Raw genomic sequence first — 23,397 nt, 5'->3', positions numbered from 1 at the left:
CAGTAAATCAAGAATATAAAGCAACTTGTTTAGCGATGTGAAGGTACCTGGCAGAAGAATTAAACACAAGTAGATGTCGGGGAGTAGGACATCAGGTGAGCAGGGGTGGGCAGAGACCCATTCTTTTTATCATAGCCCTTCTGATTTTGAATGATTTGCTCATAATTCTTTGATTAAAAAGATATTTTTAAAAGGAAGAGACAAATTTAATTTGTAACTGAAAAGCTGCCCCCCCACCTCCAAAAATCTCCCAGCCAGATGGTTTCACTGGAGAATGCTGCCAAACATTTAAAGAAGAATTAACACTACTTTTACACAAACTCTTCCAGAAAATAGAAGAGGAGGGAACACTTCCTAAACCACTTCATGAGGCCTTTTTTACTCTGACAAAGTAGACAAGGACAGTACAATAAAAAGAAAACTGCAAACCAGTGTCTCTCAACTGCAAACTTAGACATAAAAATTCTCAGTATATTAGCAGACAGAATCCAACAGTGTATAAAAAGGGTTATACACATGATCAAGTGGGATTTATCCTAGGTATGTATGTAAGTCTGGCTCAACATTCAAAAATCCACCAGAGCAACAAGCTAAAGAAGAAAACTCATAGCAATTGACACACAAATAACATTTGACAAAATCCAACACCCATTCATGATAAAAGTTCTCAGCAAGTTAGTAATAGAGATTTTCTCAGCTTTATAAAGAGCATGTACAAAAACCTACAGCTAACATCATATTTAATGGTGAAAGACAGTGCTTTTCTTCTCAAATTGGGAACAGAGCATGGACGTCTGCTCTCACCACTCTTACGTAGCATAGTGCCTGAAGTTCAAGCCACTGCAAGGGGGCAAAGAAAAGAAATAGAAGATATAAAGTTTGGAAAGGAAAAATAAAACTACCTCTATTTGCAGAAGACATTATTTTCTACATAGAAAATCCCAATAATCTACAAAATCTCCTAGAATAAGTGAATTCAGCGATGTCAAAGTATATAAGATCAACACACAAAACTCAGTGGCATTTTTACATTAACAAGTAACATGCAGAAAATGCAATGAAAAATACCATACTACTTATAGTTACTCCAAAGAAAGTGAAATACGTAGGTATACAGTAGACAAAACATAGTTTTCAGTTCTATGTGCTGAAAATTACAAAATGCAGATGAAGAAAATCAAAGGATACATAAAGAAATGGTGAGACATGCTGTGTTAATGGATTGGAACTCTCAACGTATTAAAGATGTCGGTTCTCCCAAAATTGATCAATAGGTTTGATGTAATTCCTATCAAAATCCCAGCAAGGATTTTTGAAGACATAGACAAGCTTATTCAAAACTTTATAATAGGCACAGGGCCTGAAATAGCTAAAATAATCTTGACAAAGAAGAAGTGGGAGGAATTCCTCTGCCTGATATCAAAGCTTCTATGTAGATAAAGTGATCAAAACAGTGTGGTATTGACAGAGGGATAAACACAGATGAATGAAGCAGAAAAGAGGATTTAGAAATAGATCTGCACAATATGCTCAAAGGATTTTTGACAAAGGTGTGATTCAATGGAGGAAGGATTGCCTGTTCCACAGATAGTGCTGGAGCAACTGACATTTATAGGTGAAAATAAGCAAACAAACAAAAACTTAAATGTCACATTTCATACAACAATTTATTCAAACTGGATTGTAAACTTAAAAGTAAATGTAAAGCTATGAAACTTTGGGGGAAAAAACATAGAAAATTAACAGGGCTGAGCACAGAATTCTTAGAGTTCTTAACTGACACCAAAAGCTCAATGCATAAAAGGAAAAATTGATAACTTGGACCTCATCAAAATTAAACACTTGCTCTGTAAAAGCATGTGGAGAGATGAAAAGACCAGCTATGGACAGGGAGAAAATATGTACAAATTATATATCTGACAAAAAACTAATATCTGTCAATAGAATATATACACTCTCAAAACTCAGCAGCACAAAGACAAACAGTCCAATTAGAAAATGGACAAATCACATGAAGAGAAATTTCATCAAAGAGGATATACAGGGCTTCCCTGGTGGCGCAGTGGTTGAGAATCCGCCTGCCGATGCAGGAGACACGGGTTCGTGCCCCGGTCCGGGAAGATCCCACATGCCGCGGAGCGGCTGGACCCGTGAGCCATGGCCGCTGCGCCTGCGCGTCCGGAGCCTGTGCTCTGCAACGGGAGAGGCCACAGCGGTGAGAGGCCCGCAAAAAAAAAAAAAAAAAAAAAAAAAAAAAAAGAGGATATACAGATGGCAAACGAACATATGAAAAGATGTTCAGCATTGTTAGAAATCAGGGAAATGAAAATTGAAACCATGATATCAATACACATCTATCCGAATGGCTAAAAGAAAACATAGTGACAACATTGAATGTCGGCAACGATGTGGAGAAACTGGATCACTTACACATTGCCAGCAGGAATATCAAGTGACACAGCCGTTCTGGAAGATAAGTTGGCAATTTCTTATAAAACTAAATATGCAATTACCATGCGGCCAGGGAATTCCATTCTTGCATATTTATCCCAGAAAAATGAAAAGTTGTATTCACACCAGAACCTATATGTGAATATTCATAACCGCTTTTCGGTGTTTTGGTGATAGTCAGCAACTGGAATACCCCAGATGGTCTTCAGTGGATGGATGATTAACCAAACTGTGGTACATACATTCTGTGGAGTATTAGTCAGCAATACAAAGGAACAAACTGTTGATAAATGCAACAACTTGGATGCATGTGCAGGGGACTGTGCTAAAAGAAAAGAGCCAGGCTCTAGGCGCACGGGCTTCAGTAGTTGTGGCACACGGGCTCAGTAGTTGTGGTGCCTGGGCTTAGTTGCTCCACAGCATGTGGGAATCTTCCCAGATCAGGGATGGAGCCCGTGTCCCCTGCATTGGCAGGCAGATTCTTAACCACTGCGTCACGAGGGAAGCCACTGTAATGAGAAGCCTGCACGCTACGTGAAGAGTAGCCCCTGCTCGCCACAACTAGAGAGAGCCCGCGCACAGCCATGAAGACCCAATGCAGCCAAATATAAATAAATAAATAAACAATTTTTTTTTAAAAAAAGAAAGGAGCCTATCCCCAAAGGTTATTTACTATATTGCTCAGTTTATATACCATTTTTGAAGTGAGAAAATGTTAGAAATGGAAAACCGATTAGAGGTTGCCAGTGGTTAGGGACAGGCAGGGGCAGAGGCTGAAAGGGGCATGGGTGTGGTTATAAAAGGGTAACAGGAGGGACTTCTGTGGTGTTGGAAGTGTTCAGTATCTTGGCTGTGATGGCAGATACTTGAACCTATTAAGAAAATCTATAGAACACATGCACACTGAAATGAGTACAGGCGAAGTTGGAAAATCTGAATAAAATCAGTGGATTGTATTAACGTCAATATCTTGGTTGTGATAGTTTACTGTAGTTTTACAAAATGTTACCATCGGGGGAAACTGGGCAAAGTATACAAGGGATCTTTTTCTGTATTATTTCTTACAACTGCATGTGAATCTATAATTATCTCATAAAATTTTCAATTGATAAAGAGAAAGAAAAAATGAGAGGTCAGGAGGGTATAGCCCTCATGAATGGGATTTGTCTTCTTGTAAAAGAAGCCACAGAGCTTTCTCGCCCTTTCTGCCAAGTGAGAATACAGTGAGAAGTCTGCAACCCGGAAGAGGATGCAGACTTCTCAGAACCCTGAGAAATAAATCTCTGTTGTTTATAAGTCACCCCATCCATGGCACGCTGTTATAGCGGCCCAAATGGAATGCCTCCTCTCAGAGCCAGCTGGGCAGCTTCCATCTCCTTCCCTAAGTCTAACAAGAATTCTGGAGAACAATGGCTCATCTTCTTTGCTGCCAGTTTCCTCTTGCAGTCTCTCTATTGAGTCTTCTTCTTGGCACTTGGAAACTGTAAGAATCTTCTCCCTATCCCTCCACTCTGCAGGAGTTAAGGCTCCTTCTGGCTTTCCTCCTCCTAGCTTCCCCCTTTGCCTGGAGCCAGGGTTTCCTTTCCCTGGGCTAAGTTCTTCCCTCTTTTCTGCTACTCAAATGCAGCATTATTGCAAAGTTCACAAGTCATAGGATAATTACTAGATTGCTTTGTAAAGGTCTTATGCTAAATAGAAATACAGTTGACCCTTGATCAACACAGATTTGAACTGCAAGGGTCCGCTTATATGCAAATTTTCTCAATAGTAAATACTACAGTACCGTACGATCCAAGGTTGTTTGAATCCTTGGATATGGAAGGCCGACTGTGAAATTATAATCTGATTTTCGACTGTGCCCCAGTCGCTGCCCCTACCCCCCACGTTGTTCAAGGGTCAACTGTAATTATCAGGAGGGCTGAAATTCTAGGAGAGGTGGGCCACACATCTGTTTTAAAGTATTTAGCAACGATGGTTCTCCTCTTCAGTCTGTATGGTTTACACTGGCAGATTATTCCAGTCCACTTTGGGATTTTATAACTTCATCTTTAAAATTGTGGATGATTTATACGCTGGAACCCCATTAAATTAAACTATAAATAGATGCAGTTGGAGCTGCTCCAGTTGATGCAGGGCTGGAGCTTAGAGCCCCCTCTCCCTTCTTGGCAGTTCCCACAACATCCCTGCAGGAACACAGGGCTCCGTGGAACGCTGATGGAAACCCTCAGCCTGATTCATCTCTGGGAGGACCTTCCTGCTGAGGAATTCCATGTTCTGTTCCTTTGTGGTTCTCAGCCACAGTTTGTAGGACAATTCTCACTTTGACTATATTTAATTTGTTCCCCACTCTCCTACCGTAGGGTGTGGTTGAGGGAAACGAGGTAGGATTCAGGATTTGGTAAATTTCCTCATCAGCAGCTAGCTGCTTAAGAAACCTGCTAGAGGGACTTCTCTGGTGGCACAGTGGTTAAGAACCTGCCTGCCATTGCAGGGGACACGGGTTTGGTCCCCGGTCCAGGAAAATCCCACGTGCTGCGGAGCAACAAAGCCCGTGCGCCACAATGACTGAGCCTGTGCTCTAGAGCCTGCAAGCCACAGCTACTGAGCCTGTGTGCCACAATTACTGAAGCTCGCGCACCTAGAGCTTGTGCTCTGCAACGAGAAGCCACCGCAGTGAGAAGCCTGCACACCACAACGAAGAGCAGCCCCTGCTCACTGCAACTAGAGAAAGCCCACGCAGCCAAAAATAAAATTAATTAATTTTTTAAAAAAGGAAACGTGCTAGAAAAAACTAGAAACTTACAGGCCATATTGAAACAGAGTGTATCAATTGTTTGAATATGGCTTAATTTTTTTTGTACAGGAAACTAAGGAAATTGTATACTAGATTGTTTTATAATATGTTAGACCATGTTTCAATAATGGTCATATAAAGTAATCTTTCCTTTAAAACTGCAAATGTCCATTCGCTTTGTTTATTACCAACCTTGGAACAAATTATTCACAGACTAGTTATCATCATTAGATACTTTCATGCAATCATAGCTCATTATACCATTTTCTAAATTAATAAAAGAATGTTTTTCAATCTCTTCTAAGTATGAATACTTGTTCTTTTCACTCTGTCCTTTCCACTTAGATCCTTTTCAAAGTCACTATTACCCAAGAGTGAAAACAAATACTGGCCAAACTGTTTTCAATTTCCAAGCATCGTTTTTAGAAATAATGAGATCTTGTTTCTGTCTGAATCATTGAGACCTGCTCTGCATATGTTGGGAGGTGAGGACGGCTGTGGGTAGATAGGGGAGTGGACACAATTCATGGCCAGAACAAAGAGTTCATGTTCTGGAAAATAAAGTAATATAAATAAGTCATGGTGGGAAATAGAAGGCAATAAATATTTAATGAAAGCATTTGTTCCTAACCCAGTAGGCAAAGGAGAGTTATTGCAATTTCTTATACGAGGGTCTGACGTAGTAGGAATGGAAGCAGCAATGGAGGCAAACTGTAATAGTAGGATTTGGACTGTGTTATCTCAGCATTAACAATACACACGGAAAGAACATTGACCAGAGTATTCTACATGTTAGGAAATCTACCTTCCAGAGAAAAAGTGATAAAAGAGAAGTAAAGTAAGTTTACTTGGTTTATAAGCAACAGTGGATAACTAAGCAGCTTAAGAGGAGGGGATATGCTGGAAAGATGTTGGAGGTTCACAGGATCAGTGTGAAGCTGGAGGAAAGGGCCTGCAAGAGGCAGGGACCAAGGATGCAGAGAGGTCAGCAGCAGTAACTGAGCAGTGGTCTGTTCACGCTCATGATCTGGTGAGCACGGGGCCGCACTACCTCAAATCTCCCCCTTCCATCTTCATTGCACTCTGTCAACAGATTAAAAGAATTGAGGTAAATTTGGCACATCTGGAGCTGATAGAGTCTTTGAGAGAAGCCATCTTGTGTTTGCCTTGTCTCCCCTAATAGGGCCTCTTCCCTAACCTGCCCACATAGGGGAGAGTTCATGCACCAGAGGAAATTATGCTTCTAGTAGGAAATGAAGGTGGATGCTGGCAATCAAAATATGAGAAATAGGGACTTCCCTGGTGGTCCAGTGGTTAGGACTCCGCGTTTCCACTGCCAAGACCCGGGGTCGATCCCTGGTAGGAGAACTAAGATCCCACAAGCCACGTGGCTCGGCCAAAATACAAAAGAATCATAATTCACATTTTTTTAAAAAATCATGAGAAATAGCCATTCCAGGCAGGCTCTAAGAAACACATCTCTTACATTAATATCAGATAATCCCATAAGGAAAAAAGGGAGGGACATCCCAAGATAATAGTGCCCTACAAAGGAAATTCCAAGATTATTATCCCAGTTTAAAATTGTCATTTGTGGGAAGAAATGTCACAAAGGACACATCCTTGCAAAATAACTGAGACCTATTCAGTTCACATTGGGAAGTCTAACGTGTAGAGCAAGCTGACTGTAGAGTCATCAGAGAGATTCATCAGCCGAACAAGGAGCTGAAAAAGAAAGGGAAGGTCCTTCATAGAAATTTAATGAAGGGCAGAGGAAAGTCAAAGCTCTTTAATGCCTATCTTGCTTCAGTCTTCTAGACCTTGAAAAGTGACCTCCAAATTAAACTTAAAAGGGCAAAACAAAGATGGTTCGAATGAAAATAAAGATCCAGCATAAGTGAACAGATAGCAAAAGAGTGTCTACCTATTTTTTAAAGAACTGAAATCTTCAGCATAGGTAAATTACATGCCACAACACTGAAGACACTTGGAGATGTGATCAAAAAAACACTGTCAGTAATTTCTTAGAAAGTTGGTCGGAGAAATGTCCGAAGTAATGAGTTGGGCAAATGCTCTCTAGATTCATGAAAAGAGTAAGATAACAGATTATGGAACTCCTCTTGGTGCAAAATCCTCAAGTGAATTATTAAACAGATGATTTGTGGGCATTAGACAAGAAAACTGCCACGTAGCATGGATGTGTGGAGATAAGTGAGGGTGAAGCAGTGGGGAGAGGTGGAGTCGGAAAACGTGGGCTCGTTTTGTAACTAAATAGCTGTGTGGACGTGAGCAAATCACTTAACTCCTTTGAGCTGCAGTATATTTATCTGGGAAATAGGCTATGGAACTAGATGTTCTTTAATGGGCAGTTTAGCCACAAAGAATCTATCAGCTCCATATGTACGAATTTACCTCAATTCTTTTAATCAGGCTGCCATTTATTAAAGAACATTCCTGTACTGGATGCTTTTGTCATTTTATTGGTCCTATGACAGGTGGGTATTATTAATCCCTTTTTACAAATGATGAATTGGAAGTTCAGAGTGGCTAACTAATAGATTAGGTGAATCAAGATCAGAGTGTATCCTGATATCAGGGAATCAGCTGACAAATTTTCCATGCTACTGTGATGGACAAGTTGAATAGCTTTAGGATGGATAGAATTACAATGAGATAACACTACGATGAACATTACAGTAATAATTTTTGTTTGGGTAGTTATACCCCAAATTTGTTGATAATGGATCCATGTCCATTTCATGGGAAGTTTCTTCTGGTATTTCTTTAACCTTGGTCTGTCCAACTTTTGTGTTTGTATAAACAATTTGGCTGAAAGAATCAAAGAAATTCTGGTCAAATTTTCAAAAAAAAAAAAAAGAGCAGGAGAAATATCCAGATTAAAAATTTATTCATATATTCATTTATTCAAGTGTCACATTCAAAACAGGATTTGAGGTAAGTTAATTCATTCACAGTATGATCAGTATTCGAGCTGTGAACTCTACTAATACTGAAAGTAATTTCCTTCACTTAGCATCAAAACTATCTTGTTGGGAAAGAAGGGCTTTAACTTTGAACAGGCTTGGAATTTGGGGAACTGGAACAGAGGTTAGGAGTGTGTGGGATGGGCTCTTAGGTAGCCATTTGGAGCTTCCAAGAAGGATTGGAATGGACTTATCTTGAGCAATATCTAAGTCATTTTTTTTCCTAAGTCATACGATGGGAAGTAAGGGAATCTTGAGTTAACAGAAATTTTCTGTTAAATGGATCCAATTCATTTCAAGTTGATTTCAAGTTAAACAGAAACCAACCATTTGAAAATTCTAGCATAAAAGGTTGTTGTTTATTTCAGTTACACTCACAGAAGGGGATGTTTGGACCCAGGAAAGCAGTACAGCCCTACAATTTCTGCCTTGGCCAGGCCACATCCTAAGCATGGTGGGTTCCCTTCTGGGCCACATAGTCACAAACTGGAGAAAATTCAATGGAAGGTGTCCAGGGAGTTGAAACATCTGAAAAACATGTCATGAGGAATAGCTGGGGCAACTAGAAAAGACTCAGGAGTGACATGAAAGTGTCTTTTATGATGAAATGTCTATTTAGGTCTTCCACCCATTTTTTAATTGGGTTGTTTGTTTTTTGGATATGAGCTCCATGAGCTGTTTGTATATTTTGCAGATTAATCCTTTGTCCATTGCTTCATTTGCAAATATTTTCTCCCATTCTGAGGGTTGTCTTTTCATCTTGTTTATGGCTTCCTTTGCTGTGCAAAAGCTTTTAAGTTTAATTAGGTCCCATTTGTTTAGTTTTGTTTTTATTTTCATTACTCTAGGAGGTGGATCAAAAAAGATCTTGCTGTGGTTTATGTCAAAGAGTGTTTTTCCTATGTTTTCCTCTAAGAGTTTTATACTGTCTGGTCTTACATTTAGGTCTTTAATCCATTTTGAGTTTACTTTTGTGTATGGGGTTAGGTAGTGTTCTAATTTCATTCTTTTACATGTAGCTGTCCAGTTTTCCCAGCACCACTTATTGAAGGGGCTGTCTTTTTTCCATTGTATGTTCTTGCCTCCTTTGTCATAGATTAGGTGACCATATGTGTGTGGGTTTATCTCTAGGCTTTCTATCCTGTACCATAGATCTATATTTCTGTTTTTGTGCCAATACCATGCTGTCTTGATTACTGTAGCTTTGTAGTATAGTTTGAAGTTGGGTAGCCTGAGATTAGGTTTGACATAAATACAGTACCATGAATAAGATAGCTAGCTAGTGGGAGCTGGTGTATAGCACAGGGAGCTCAGCTCAGTGCTCTGTGATGACCTAGATGGGGGGGTAAGGGGGGGGGAGGGAGGGGATATAGGTATGCATATAGCTGATTCACTTCATTGTACAGCAGAAACTAACACAACATTGTAAAGCAATTTTACTCCAATAAAAAAAAAAAAGAAGTGTCTTTTAAGTATATGAAGAGTCGCTGTTTGGAAAAGACAGCTGGTTAGTTCTAAAACTCTCAGAAAGAAAAATTAGAAGAAGTGGGAGGAATTATTGAAAAGTATTTTTTCCAACGAGAGCCTCTCCAAAGTTGAATGTCAGTTTTACAGGGTTAAGAGCTTCCTAGTCACTCATCCTCTTCAATTCAGTGAATGTCAGTTGAGAGCTTCTGTGTGCCATTCTCAACACTTGGAATACATCAGTGAGAAAACAGACAAAAATCCTTACTCTTGGAACATTTACATCCTAGTAGGGGTGGGGGAAACTTTCAATAAACAAAACAAATCAGCAAATCATATAGCATGTCGGAATGTGGAAGAGTTATGGGAAAAGAATAGAATAAGAGAGAGGAGGACCGAGAGGAGGTGGCACGGGACAGGCTGCAGTGACAACAGAGTTGTTTGAGCATGTCGGCCTCATTGAGAAGGTGACAGCTGAGCAAAGACTTCAGTGCAGGGTGTGAGGGATATTCTCCTGGGGAAGAATATTCCAAGTGGAAGGAAAAGCCATGTGAAGACCTGAGGTGAGGATGTGCCAGCAAGGAGGGCTCCCCCGTAGGTATTTAAGCACAGCTGGGCAGAGCATTTGGGAGAGGAGGTGAAAAGAGGATATCTGCTTTGGGCGAGTGGACTGAAGTCTCTTCCAACATTTTATATTCCCTGAGCTTATGATTTTGTGATAGTTCAGAATAATTAATTCGGTAGGGATGAGCAGGGTGGATTCAAGAGCAGAGATGTCAGACCAGGGCTCACAAATACCAATGGTGAGGGGGCCAGACAGATAGCGTAAGACATTTTTAAATATGGGCAATGCATTCAGATATTTTTTTAAAAAATATGTAAATCAAACGAAGCATGCTTGCAGGCTTTGAGACCTTTGCATTAGAGAAAGTGAAATCAGTTAAGAGCATGATGGTGTAATCTGGATATTAAGTCTTGGACAGAAAGTCAAAGGAGAGTAAAAGATAAAACAAGAAATCTGGGAGTCTTTGATAAAAATTATTCCTTCATTATGATTTGACAGGGAACCAAAAGGGAAGAAAGAACCAAAGACCGCTCTGTGGTTTAGACCCCAAGAGACAAGTTAGCACTGACTTTGCTTTTCCTCAAGCAAAGGTCACATTGATTTTCTTCTCATTTTCAATGGTCAGATACTTACTTGTCCTCTCATCATCCTACTATACATGATTACATATAATTTAGGAACTTGGAATCCACTTAGGGAAAGAAAATATCAGCCAGTGCAAACTTTCTCAATTATTTTGTGTCTACAGTGTAATCATAGTCATAAAATTTTTGAACAGAGACTCAGCACTGTGATAATTACAAAGAGACAGGTAATACTTTTATTCTTTTTGCTGTATAACTTGTCCTGTTTCCTTGCTGCAGGTGCCTTCAGTTGCAAGATGGTGCCATTTGTCCAGTCCACTGCTGTTGTGACAGAAATCCTCACGATGACCTGCATTGCTGTGGAGCGGCACCGGGGACTTCTGCATCCTTTTAAAATCAAGTGGCAGTACACCAGCCGAAGGGCTTTCCCGATGCTGGGTGAGGATGTGCCACTGGCAGTATTAATGTTATTCTTCCTTGCAGAGCAAAGAGAATTTCTTCAACGTGAACAGTATTAATAAGCTAGAGGAGGAACACCCCCTCCCCCGTCTATCTTGTAGGCATTGGGGTGCAATTTCAGGGTTTCAGTCCTCTCCACACTTACTGCTACCCTCCCCGCTGTCTCCTTGAGGCCTAGCCCAGCTCTAAAAATCTCTCCTTTCAGATTTACTTCTTGAGTTGCTGTTCTTAAATTCTTAAGCTCTCCTTGCAGCCGATGTAAGATCGTCTATCAGTGGCATCGTCATGTTAACATTCATTAGATTAGTCAGCTGTCTTCTTGACATAAGAGGCCTCTGAGCTAAGATGGCCTTGACAGGTAGATTTTGACAGAGGCCAGGAAAGGTGTATTTAGAAAAGTGGGGAACAGGGGTGCTGCCTAGAGCGGGTGTTGATAGTGAGTACACAACAGCAGAATGCCGCAGGGCCAGTGAGGACACTGGGTGCTGAGTGCTGGAGATCCCTGACAAAGATAAATTCCATCCACATCCTAATTTTGCTTCAGGCGTTCCTAAATCCTCAGCTTGCTGTAACCGTTCCTGAGTAAGCAAATCATGATGTGCGTATACTTCATGATACATGTAAACCTAAAGCAAGGTCCTAAAGCCTAGCAGAGTAAAATGGAAGAATTTCTCTATCTGATAATTATAATTGAGTCATTTAAAACCTCAATGTGCTTCTCAGCGATCTGAATGTATTATAGCTGAATAACCAGAGGTTTAGGAACTAATGTGATAATCAGAGAGCAATTTTTACTAATTTATCACTTGAGAGGAATGAGTAAACATTTATTTCTGCTGTAAGAATTTAGCCCCCATGGGATAGTAGAATTACAGAAAGAGCTCCTGAAGGCTTTGCAAGAGCGAACTCATTTTAAATAGTTTGAACTGAATAGATAAGCCAATAGGGGGAAAAAACTGGTTAGTTTCAGTTATTTTCAAATTTATTTCACATCCTCCCTACAAAGAATTCAAAGACCTCTTGGCTTTTAATAATTGACACGCTTCCACCATCAGAGCATCTGAAAACAGCATGTGGGTGTGGAAAGAGGGTTAGGAAAGGAATACACGGAGGAGGGGAGTTACTCAAAAAGGAAAGAGAAGGGACTTCCCTGGTGGCGCAGTGGTTGAGAGTCCGCCTGCCGATGCAGGGGACACGGGTTCGTGCCCCGGTCCGGGAAGATCCCACATGCCACGGAGCGGCTGGGCCCGTGAGCCATGGCTGCTGAGCCTGTGCATCTGGAGCCTGTGCTCCGCAACGGGAGAGGCCACAACAGTGAGAGGCCCGCGTACCGCAAAAAAAAAAAAAAGGAAAGAGGAGAGAGAGTTTCAACATTTGAAGGCAAAGTTCATAACAGGCAGCCAAGGCAGTTCCTACTCAAAAAAGTCATAGGAGACAGAAAGGTGTTGAAATCAAGACGATTCACCTCCCTAGGAGGCTTTCTTGCAGTGTTGACTGGCTCCCTCTATAGCTGTTACACGGGGAACTGGCTGAGACTGCCCGGCCCCCAAGCCCCAGCCAGCAGAGAGCTGCTAGACTTTCTTGCCCAGATTATACCAGTTACAGCCCTCCAATCCCTGAGCAGGCAGTGGATTCAAGAGGATTTTTGGCAATGAGCTAAGCCAACTGGGCTCAATTCCTCCAGAATTTCTACTGAAGATTGGAAAAATGATTGGATATGCGATAACACAATAAAATACCGATTGCACTAGAAGAGAATAGATGTGTATAGCGATGAGGAGAGAGCGAGAGGGACAGAGACAGAGACATTGATTTGTGAGCCATAGTACTACCTTGAATCATTGATTCATAATGACTTTCTATAGGTGGTGTCAGTTCATGTGTATCTTTATAATAAACCCCAATTTCGGATTGAGCCTCAGTTCCTTGAAACCCATGGCAGTACAGTGTTTACTTTTCTTTTCTTTGTTTTAATTTTTATTGGAGTATAGTTGAGTTACAGTGTTGTTAGTTTCAGGTGTACAGCAAAGTGAATCAGTTATACCTATACATAGATCCACTCTTTTGTAGATTCTTTTCCCATATAGGTCATTACAGAGTATTGAGTAGAGTTCCCTGTGCTCTACAGTAGGTCCTTATTAGTTATCTATTTTATATATAGTAGCGTGTATATGTCAATCCTAATCTGCCAATTTATCCATCCCCCCACCTTTCCCTGTGGTAACCATAAGTTTGTTTTCTACATCTGTGACTCTATTTGTTAAATAAGTCCATTTGTACCATTTTTTTAGATTCTGCACATAAGCGATATCATATGTTTATCTTTCTCTGTCTGACTTACTTCACTCAGTATGACAATCTCTAGGTCCATCCATGTTGTCACAAATGGCATTATTTTGTTCCTTTATACGGCTGAGTAATATTCCATTGTGTATATCTCTCCCCCTCTTACCCCATGGTTACCATAAGTTTGTTTTCTACATCTGTAATTCTATTTCTGTTTTGTAGATAAGTTCATTTGTACCCTTTTTTTTAGATAGCACATATAAGTGATATATGATATTTGTCTTTTCTGACTTACTTCACTCAGTATGACAATCTCTAGGTCCATCCATGCTGCTGCAAATGGCATTATTTTGTTCTTTCTTAATACAGTGGTTTCTTAATGCTTCCACTCAAAACAGAAAGAACGAGCAGTGTTTGAGCTGGGAAATTTTCTTCAAAATCCATGTTGGGGCTCTTGGTTCTGGCCTTTCCCAAGTCCATTGAGATTCTCTTTTGTTCCTTGCTAAGGCATGCATCATTAAAGTAATCCTCTCAACAAACTCACGGAAGACAGGAAATTTGGAAAGAGCACCCTGGTTTCTGATGTTACAAGTGTTTGTTTTGTAAACAATAAAATAATGCTCACATAATTATGCTTAAGATAAATGTGCTTTCAATTTTAAGATGCTATAGAAGGTTCTCTATATCATGTTTAAGTTATTCATCCATTCAACAAAGAAGCAGTAGGTGCTTGATCCACAGCTACTGAGGCCCAGGAATTTCCCTGGGAGTTTTATCTGGGGAAACAAACACAAATAAATAAATGCCATTGTCCCTGCTCAGAGGAAGTTGAGAAGAAACCAGTAAGGGTGACAAAGGTGCTACTCTGGAGGGCACATGGAGACAACAGTAGTCAGTTCGATCTGAAAATGGTGGTGGCCTTCAAAGGTTTCCAAAAGAAGATGACTTCTGAGTCAAGTCCTAGAAAATGGGTCCACGGTTAGATAGTGGGGATAGGGTGCCAAACCAGGGCGACAGCGTCCAGGAGTGGAGCAGCACAATGTATTCTGGGAAATGGGAACTGAAAGCAACTGTAAATCCCTCCGTAGAGGACTCGGGCATGAAGAACACGGACAGAAACGTCAGAGAAGACAGACAGGCAAGTGAGAGTGTCGAGGACCTCGGGGACCATTTTAGGGCACTTGGGCTTTATCTTTTAGGCACGTTTTAACATTCAAAACGTAGTTCAGGAAGACTATTCCAGCAGCAATTTTGAGGGCAGTGAAGGAGTGGAGGCGAGAATGTGCGAGGAAACCATTGCACTGCTCCAGGGCACAGGTGATGGGGTGCACTGAACATAAGGAGTCTTTATGGTTAGAGAATTAAGCACGGGTGTATTTGGCTTTGCCGAATTGTATTCTGATGATTTTAACGTGTTCGCAGGTATGGCCTGGCTGGTGGCCGTCATCCCCCATGTGGCATGTGCGACGACTTGAGGTAGATTCGGGGCTGGGATTGGTAATCACACTATTGAGATGTCTCCCCTCCCCTCTTAATTATAATCATTTTCCTTCCTGCAGGAGTGTTACAGCAAATTTATATGACCTCAGTTATTTCACTGGAGGTTTTTCAGGTGGAACAAAATAATTTGCTTTAAGATTTTTTCCTCTGCTTTATCCAGATCGTATATCGTTAAGACTGTAATGCTTAAAATAAAATGTACCGGGGACACATTCTACATTTTCCTGCCGGCGGAACATGCCTTTCCTAGTGTTCTTCAGTGTCTTGTTGTGTTTTCAGAGTTCAATGCTCGCTCTAGACTTTTATTTTTAAGACACATGAAAAATTTGTAACCTCTTATCTACTTATTGGTTGATTCCCCTTCACAAGCCGTTTCTCACCTGCCTGCCCATTCATCGACAAATTGAAATCTGAACTGGAACATGTAAAAAGGATGTTCCAACCTCTCTGCTTCCCCAGCATCTTTGTCAGAGGGACCCAGGCTTCTGGTGATTCACAGTGAAGGAAGCACCCCACCATTTTTGGTGACCCGGTCTCTCCATTGGGGTGTACTTGAATGCGTCCTGCCTGGAAGATCTAGCGTGGACAGTAGTCTTCAAGGACACTAGGGGGTTGCTCACTTACCCTCTAAGATAATTGTTTTAACTACGTGTCTTTTGTACCTTTTAAATTGACATAAGCAAATGTGAAACTTTACTGGGCATTCAGTGTCCACTGGCAAGGGTATGCAATGAGCCCTCAGGCAAGGGTACATTTAAAAAGTGGCTTGACGTTTGATGCAACTGGTATATTGAATGAGCTGGACTCCACAGGTAAGGACAGAAGGCAGTTTTATTCTATCCCTCGCCACCTACAAAAATGCAGTCTTCCCGTCCTCTGATGAAATGTGGTGGATGAAGCCTTGAGCGGGCCCTGTAACTCTTGCGGTCATTCAGAGAATAAATTTCCTCTGGTCCCTTTCAGTCATAAGAACAGTGACTGGTCACTGAATAGAGTTAGTTCCCTTATCAAAATGTCTAGTCCAGTGTCACAATCACATAAGTCCATACCCTCAATCAATTTAAAACGTCTCCCTTCCCCCAGTTTGAGCCATTTTTAGGCCTAGAATCCTACAGTATGCAGAGGGGATACGATCCCCTTATTCTGCATATGACCGTTCCCCACGACTGATTCTTCACTTCATGGGTTTCTCACAAATAACAGCCCTGAGGCTTCCAACGGCTACTCCCTTTAGCCAGCTGCTAGTGAAGACCTTTCAGCTTCCACACGCAACTGGACGGACCAGCTCCTTCCTCTGAGGCTGCCCTTATCTCCAGCAGGAAACCCACACCAACGAAGCCCTTTTATAAATGACCCAACCCGGTTCCCATGTGGGGTCCACTTCTGACCCATAGAACACATGGAGATGTGTCCATTTTTTAAATAAAATTATGTTATCATAGGCTCTAAATATATTTTAAATATATAAATATTTTTATATATATATATATTTTTAAATATATATTTTATATATATTATATATATTATATACATATATATTATATATATAAATATATAATATATATAAATATAATATTTATATTATATATAAATATTATATATATAAATATATATATAAATATATATATATTTATATATATATAAAATATATAATATATATAAATAATATATATAAATAATATATATAAATATATATATTATATATATTATATATATTTATATATATATAAATATATATAAAATATATATATATAAATATATATAAATATTATATATATAAATATATATTATATATTTATATTATATATTATTATATAATATATAATATATAATATTTATATATATATAAATATAATATATATTATATATATATAAATATATATTATATATAATATATATTATTATATATAATATATATTTATATATATTATATATATTTAATATATATTTAATATATATTTTAAAATATATAAATATTTCATTTGTAGAAAATGCATAAAATCTAGTTGGCAAAGCCAGTCCTCTCTGTCAGACAGATCAGCCAAATCAGATTTGCTTTCTGTCAAGAAAAAGTACGATTTCATTTTGCAAATCAAATAAATGTATTAACCTGCTTTCCCACGGCCACCTCCTCACTCCTAAGTTCTATCAGCTAGAGTGCAAGCGTGCAGAAAGCCCTGCCTCCTCACTTGGATGAAATGAAGCACCACTAACCTCACCATTTCCACGGATGTTGTCTTTGCTTTGCTCTCACTGGCTCTCTCTCCGGAGTGTTGTATTTGACAACTTTCAGGGAATGGAAGCCATGAGGTGGTTAGGTTAAAGCTGCCCCATTACTTCCGCCCCTTCCCTGGACAGAAAATGGGAATTCACAACATGTCATCACCTGTCAAAACGCCTTTTTTCTAATGCCAAGTTTTCCCCTGAAGAGGAATACAGAAAGAAGCACGAAGCCCCGTCATGGATTTATGGTGTCTCGACCAAGGTGGCTACACGGACATCAAATGGCGCGAACCGCGTGTTGCTTTGGTGCGTCCACAGTGAGACTGGAGTTGGGTGAGAGATATGACTTGTGAAAACTGAAAGAAGGGCGATTATGAAAGAGGACCTGAGAATGTAGGCTCAGCATGACACTTCAACCCCAGGCATTCTCTTAGGCGGTGGAGTTTTAGAGAAGTATGTGTTTGGAAATAGAAGATCTGAGATTGGTTCTCAGGAAACCAGCTGAGCGTGCCCTCAGAAGGTCTTTGCTTGTCCCCAGGGGAACGTGCGCCTGTTCAGAGACTGTCGGTGTCGCCTTGGGCTTTAGGATGTGTCAATACGTGGCCCCCATGCGTCGCTGGCCCGGTGGGCTCTGCCTGCATGGAGTCAGAATGAGTTTCACCATAATATCCGCTTCTCAGAGAGTGTGGACCTTGAAATTATTGTTCAATAAGTGTTTTCATTCTTAGTTGTATTTGAAAAATAACACCTAGATCAGACCTTGAATTTTCATACTTTTGATAACTATACCAGAAAGCTTGTTTCCCCCATTCAATTGACTTTGAAGATTGCTGAAAATCCTCTGGGAATGGAGGCAGAAATCTGTCTTAGGACCTAAGTATTCTTCATCTGGAAAGCTCCAGAGTGACTCAAACTACAACCGTTTCCATAAATTCTCTAACTTTAATTCCTATTATCCAGATATGGGACTTTTGAGTATGCTTTAAGTGTTTGGTTTGTCCCTTATTAGCATTTTCTGTTACTATTCATATTTTTTAAACATCTTTATTGGAGTATAATTGCTTTACAATGGTGTGTTAGTTTCTGTATTAATATTGTTATTATTAATTTTTTGAACTCATGAGATCAGTCTGTTAGAAATAGTATTAATGAATAGAAATTGCCTTTCTGTAAAATATATAGCTCAAAGGCTTATAACTGGGTCTGAATATTCATACATTGGCAATAGTTTGAATTCCAGTTTCTCATTCATCTCAGAATCTACAAGCTACCACTTGCCTCTCTAAAATCTTCGCAAGCAACCTGATCATTGCAGTCTGAAATAGCAGTAACAAAATACAGACTTGCAGTATGTATTCAATTGGAAGAAGTCTGATGCCGGGTCAGAATTGGTCTCTTCAACAACTGAGGGAGCAAAACAATGTAACAGTAAATTAGCCGGCATGCTAGTACAAAGTATTCTTTTCATACATACTTTGGTCATTGTAGAGTTATTTCTTTTACCCAACTAAAAACTTAACGACTATCATGTAAAATGATGAGAAAGATTAAAAAAAAAACAAAAACTGAACAGGCTATGGACCTCAATTCCATCTAAAATAAAAAAGAAAATATGAAACTCTTAAGAATTTAAGCAGTGGAGTGGAAAAAAAACCCACACCTCCCAACAAAAGAACAATCAAAATTGTATCTCATTTGAAATATGTACCCACGGTAAATATGTAAGGATCTGAAAAATGCTGCATTACAGTAGTACTTGGCTGCTTTGTGTTCTTTGGATGCTGCCTCTGGCTCTTCTAACTGAATTATGTTTATTTTAAAGATTAAGTCTAACTTCTTATAGGAAAAAGAACACCTCTGCTGCCTGGAAGAGCGGACCAGCCCTGGCCACCAGAAAATCTATACTACTTTCCTCCTTGTCACCCTCTTTCTCCTGCCTCTTATGGTGATGCTTATCCTGTACAGTAAGATCGGCTATGAACTTTGGATAAAGAAAAGAGTGGAGGATGGCTCAGTGCTTCAAACTATTCATGGAAAAGAAATGTCAAAAATTGCCAGGTCTGTTTAATGGAATATTCACCTCTGTTTAAAATATTTTTAGTTTGACATATATACACAAATATGTATAAAATAGATAACTAATAATATAAGAATAAGAGCCTGCTGTATTAAAACATATATATTTTTTAATTAGTTGTGCTGGAAGAGACCATTGCCAGAGATCTCAGAATTCCTGGGTAATTTAGTCAAAGGGTCATTTGTAATTCACGTTTAGCACATGGACTGACTTTAAACTTTTGAGATTTTACGTGTGGCAGGAAGAAAGAGTCAGATTACCAGCTCCCAAATCAAAGGGGAAGCCACTGTTGTAATTAGTTACTCGGAATTTTAAAAATCGTCCTATTTTCTTCTGCGTGTCAGTATGGCGCAGTAGGCATCGCTGTGGCACTCTCCTCTCTCAGCAGCTCCTCCCCAGCCTCATGATGTGATTGAGTCTCCTTACTCCCAAGGCCCCTGCTTGCCCCATGGGTACCAGGAAGCGTGATAATATCCATCCTTACTTCCTCCCACCCAAGGATGATGCTAAAAACTGTGAGATGATACGTATGAAAATCCTTCGGAAATGAGAGTATGTTATTTATTTAAAATTATTATTATTGATATATTTTATTTTGACCTAAGAGCTTTACTTTCTGATCATATTGATTAATAGAAATTTAAAAACACAATTTACTGCTATGATACTCATGGGCCATATGGTTTATTTTATAATCTACACTGAATGGCGATTAAAAACAAAATCTTAGGGGCTTCCCTGGTGGCGCAGTGGCTAAGAATCCGCCTGCCAGTGCAGGGAACGCGGGTTCGAGCCCTGGTCCGGGAAGGTCCCACATGCCGCGGAGCAGCTAGGCCTGTGCGCCACAACTACTGAGCCTGCGCGCCACAACTCCTGAAGTCCGTGCGCCTAGAGCCCGTGCTCCACAACAAGAGAAGCCACTGCAATGAAAAGCCGGAGCACCTCAAGGAAGAGTAGCCCGGCTCACAGCATCTAGAGAAAGCCCGCGCGCAGCAACAAAGAGCCAACACAGCCAAAAATAAATAAATAAAATAAGCAAATTAAAAAAAAAAAAAAAATCTTAGAAGTCTAGTGGTTTGATGAAATTGATCATTATTTCTACAAGTGTACAGCGACCTCTAGTGTCCAGTTTATATAAAGAACTCCTCCCTCTCGACGTGCAGGGTGCTGGACTGTTCAGCACCTTGGGACATACTGCTGATTTAGCTCTCTCCCTTCCTCAGAGGAAAGGACTACTATGCTGAGATAATAAATAATGAATATGACTCGTTGTAAACTTGAAAATGTGTAAATCTCTTGCAGACATTAATCTCCTTTACAGGACTAATGGAGAAAGCTCCGTTTGAATCCCTGATTAATCATATTACTTACTTATGTAACGGAGGATTACCGTTTAATTCTGTCCTGAGGGCTTCCCATATTTTTCTATCACAGGCACAAGTGATCTTCAACATAAAACGAATAAGAGCTTTGACACTGAAGTTAGACTGCTTATGTTTAAATCCAAACTAGCCTTTATAGTTTAAATCTTCTGCTAGCCATCTGACTTTGCAAGTTACTTAACCTTCTCTGTGCCTCAGTTTCTGCACCCGTCAAATGACTTTTGGGGAAGATTGAGGACATAATCCATGCCAAGCATCTAGCACGGGGCTAGACCCACGATGAGCACATATCTTTAGAGTGTTCGCATTATGAGAAATATAGGGATGTGGGTAATAGAAACGGGAAGAGATGAAGAACAGTTCCTAATCTGTCATGAGCTTCATTAATATTTGAAAAATATCATTGAGAGGTCTAGACTTTAATCTTAATAGCTTTGCTGTCAGCTTGACACATCTGCCAAGGAGAAGTTAACTCATGCAATATATCCCTGTGGGTCCAGGAAGAAGAAAGTGAGCTGTTGTTGGGATGGTGGCAGTGGGGGCTCTCTTTGCTGTGTGCTGGGCACCTTTCCACGTTGTTCACATGATGACTGAATACAGTGAGTGTCTGTCATTCTCATTTGATGGAAGTTCTAGTTCATTTCCTGCTAGAATGGAAAATGAATCATTGAAATATGTTGCCGTTCACTTGGGTAATCAAATATCAAACATTTAATAGGTTTCTTTCATGTTTTCAAGATCACTAGATCGTTGTGTGGCAGGTAATTATGTAGGAGTATCATGAAAGCTTTAATAATTTTCATAATTACAAAAGGTAAAGAACAGCTTTTGAGAGTCATCTGCCCTGCTATTCGTTGTGTTCTCCCGAAGCCGTTTAAACATTGGGAGAGGTGTGACATCCTGTAAGTGTTCTCCATTTAGAACCCTCACTTGAACCACATGAATTTAATAACACCTAGGATTTCAGCCAGATCCTTAATGTATTCTCTCTGATAATCTGAGCCTTAACATGTTTCTCAGATGATTGTGTTTCTATAACACAAGTGGGCATTTGATGAGTAACTGAGGCTTCCAGTTTACAAGAAGCTTGAAATCAGACTGAAATGCAATACACCCTCTAATCCGTGCTGGGCACTGGGCTGCGCTTGTAAGCCTAGACCCTCTAAGAAGGAGGGCCCTTCACAAAGGTGGTTTTTCTTCAGACATCAGATGGCTCTCCGCAAAATGGTCTTGAGAATTTTTCACACCTTTAACACCTTGTACAATGTAAGTATTTGATAAAGACAGAAGATAAACAGAAATGTTATTTTATAGCCATTTAAAAAATATCCATTCTCGGGCTTCCCTGGTGGCGCAATGGTTGAGAGTCCGCCTGCCGATGCAGGGGGTGCGGGTTCGTGCCCCGGTCCGGGAGGATCCCACATGCCGCGAAGCGGCTGGGCCCGTGAGCCATGGCCGCTGAGCCTGCGTGTCCGGAGCCTGGGCTCCGCAACGGGGGAGGCCACAGCAGTGAGAGTCCCGTGTACCGCAAAAAAAAAAAAAAAAAAATATATATATATATATATATATATATATATATATATATATATATATATATATATACATTCTAAAGCATTACTTTTTATTTCAGGCAATTTTGAAAAGGAATATGATAAGGTTACAGTCAAGATGATTTTTGCTGTAGTTCAAATACTTGGATTTTCCAATTCCATCTGTAATCCAATTGTTTATGCACTTATGAATGAAAACTTCAGAAAGACTTTTTTATCTGCGGTTTATTATTGCATAGTAAAAGAAACCTCTTCCCCAGCACAAAGGCACGGAAATTCAGCAATTACGATGATGCAGAAGAAAGCAAAGTTTTCCCAGAAAGAGAACCCAGTAGAGGAGACCAAAGGAGAAGCATTCAGAGATGGCAACATTGAAGTCAATTGTGTGAACAACCCGAGCAGAAAAAACATCTCAAACGACATCTTGCCCTCTTTGATTCTGAACTTTCTGAGATTTCTGCTTTAGGCAGTGGGCATTAATTATAACAATGTCTTCACAATTAATGCCATTCATGGCTTAATCTGAAGAGAAACTTATTTTGAGCAAAGGTCAAAGACTTGTTATTTATCTAGCAGTTTTTCCGCCATGCAGTCAGTGTAATGTGGCTTTCTATTTATTGCTAAGATGGATGAGAAAATAGCTTAACAATTATATCGTTTTTCTGGAGTAAGTTTAATAGTTGAACACTATAGTGTCATTTTTAGTGTACCGTTGAAGCTTGGTGATATGTGTCTTGCAAAAGAGGTCTCTCCAATAAAGTCACAGGCATTGGAGAAGGAGCAAAATGACAGATGGCTGAGATTTAGAGGCAGATGCCTGGGTTTCAGCTTCTTACCCATCACCGTGGCTGTGTTGATTGACAAGTCACTTAACCTCCTTATGCCTCGTTTCCTTCCTGTGTGAACTGGGGTGGTATCTCCTACTTCACGAAGCTGCTGCCAGAGCAAAATGAGACAGGAGTGGGAAAGCACTCTGTACGCCAAAGCACCCCAAGTTCGGGAGCATTTTTGTAGTTCTTCATGTCTCAGCACCCACCCTCTTTCTGTTCCCTTTTCCTTTCTGAGACTTGTCCTCAGC

At 40.0% G+C, this 23,397-nt stretch overlaps 1 protein-coding gene across 1 annotated transcript in view; it reads left to right on the top strand.

Moving 5' to 3' along the window:
• QRFPR (pyroglutamylated RFamide peptide receptor) overlaps positions 1-22,799 on the top strand; it is a 35,781-nt gene extending 12,982 nt beyond the window's left edge. The window contains 7 exon segments of the mRNA XM_059066720.2: positions 11,120-11,280; positions 15,010-15,031; positions 15,033-15,063; positions 19,133-19,368; positions 21,274-21,368; positions 22,400-22,696; positions 22,699-22,799. Of these exon segments, the coding sequence (XP_058922703.2) occupies positions 11,120-11,280; positions 15,010-15,031; positions 15,033-15,063; positions 19,133-19,368; positions 21,274-21,368; positions 22,400-22,696; positions 22,699-22,799 (943 nt within the window).
• The last annotated feature ends 598 nt before the right edge of the window (positions 22,800-23,397 follow it).

The sequence above is a fragment of the Kogia breviceps genome, chromosome 6 (assembly GCF_026419965.1).
Source record: "Kogia breviceps isolate mKogBre1 chromosome 6, mKogBre1 haplotype 1, whole genome shotgun sequence".
NCBI lineage: Eukaryota > Metazoa > Chordata > Mammalia > Artiodactyla > Physeteridae > Kogia > Kogia breviceps.
The sequence above is the reverse complement of the archived record's forward strand: the minus strand, read 5'-3'. Positions and strand labels throughout refer to the sequence as shown.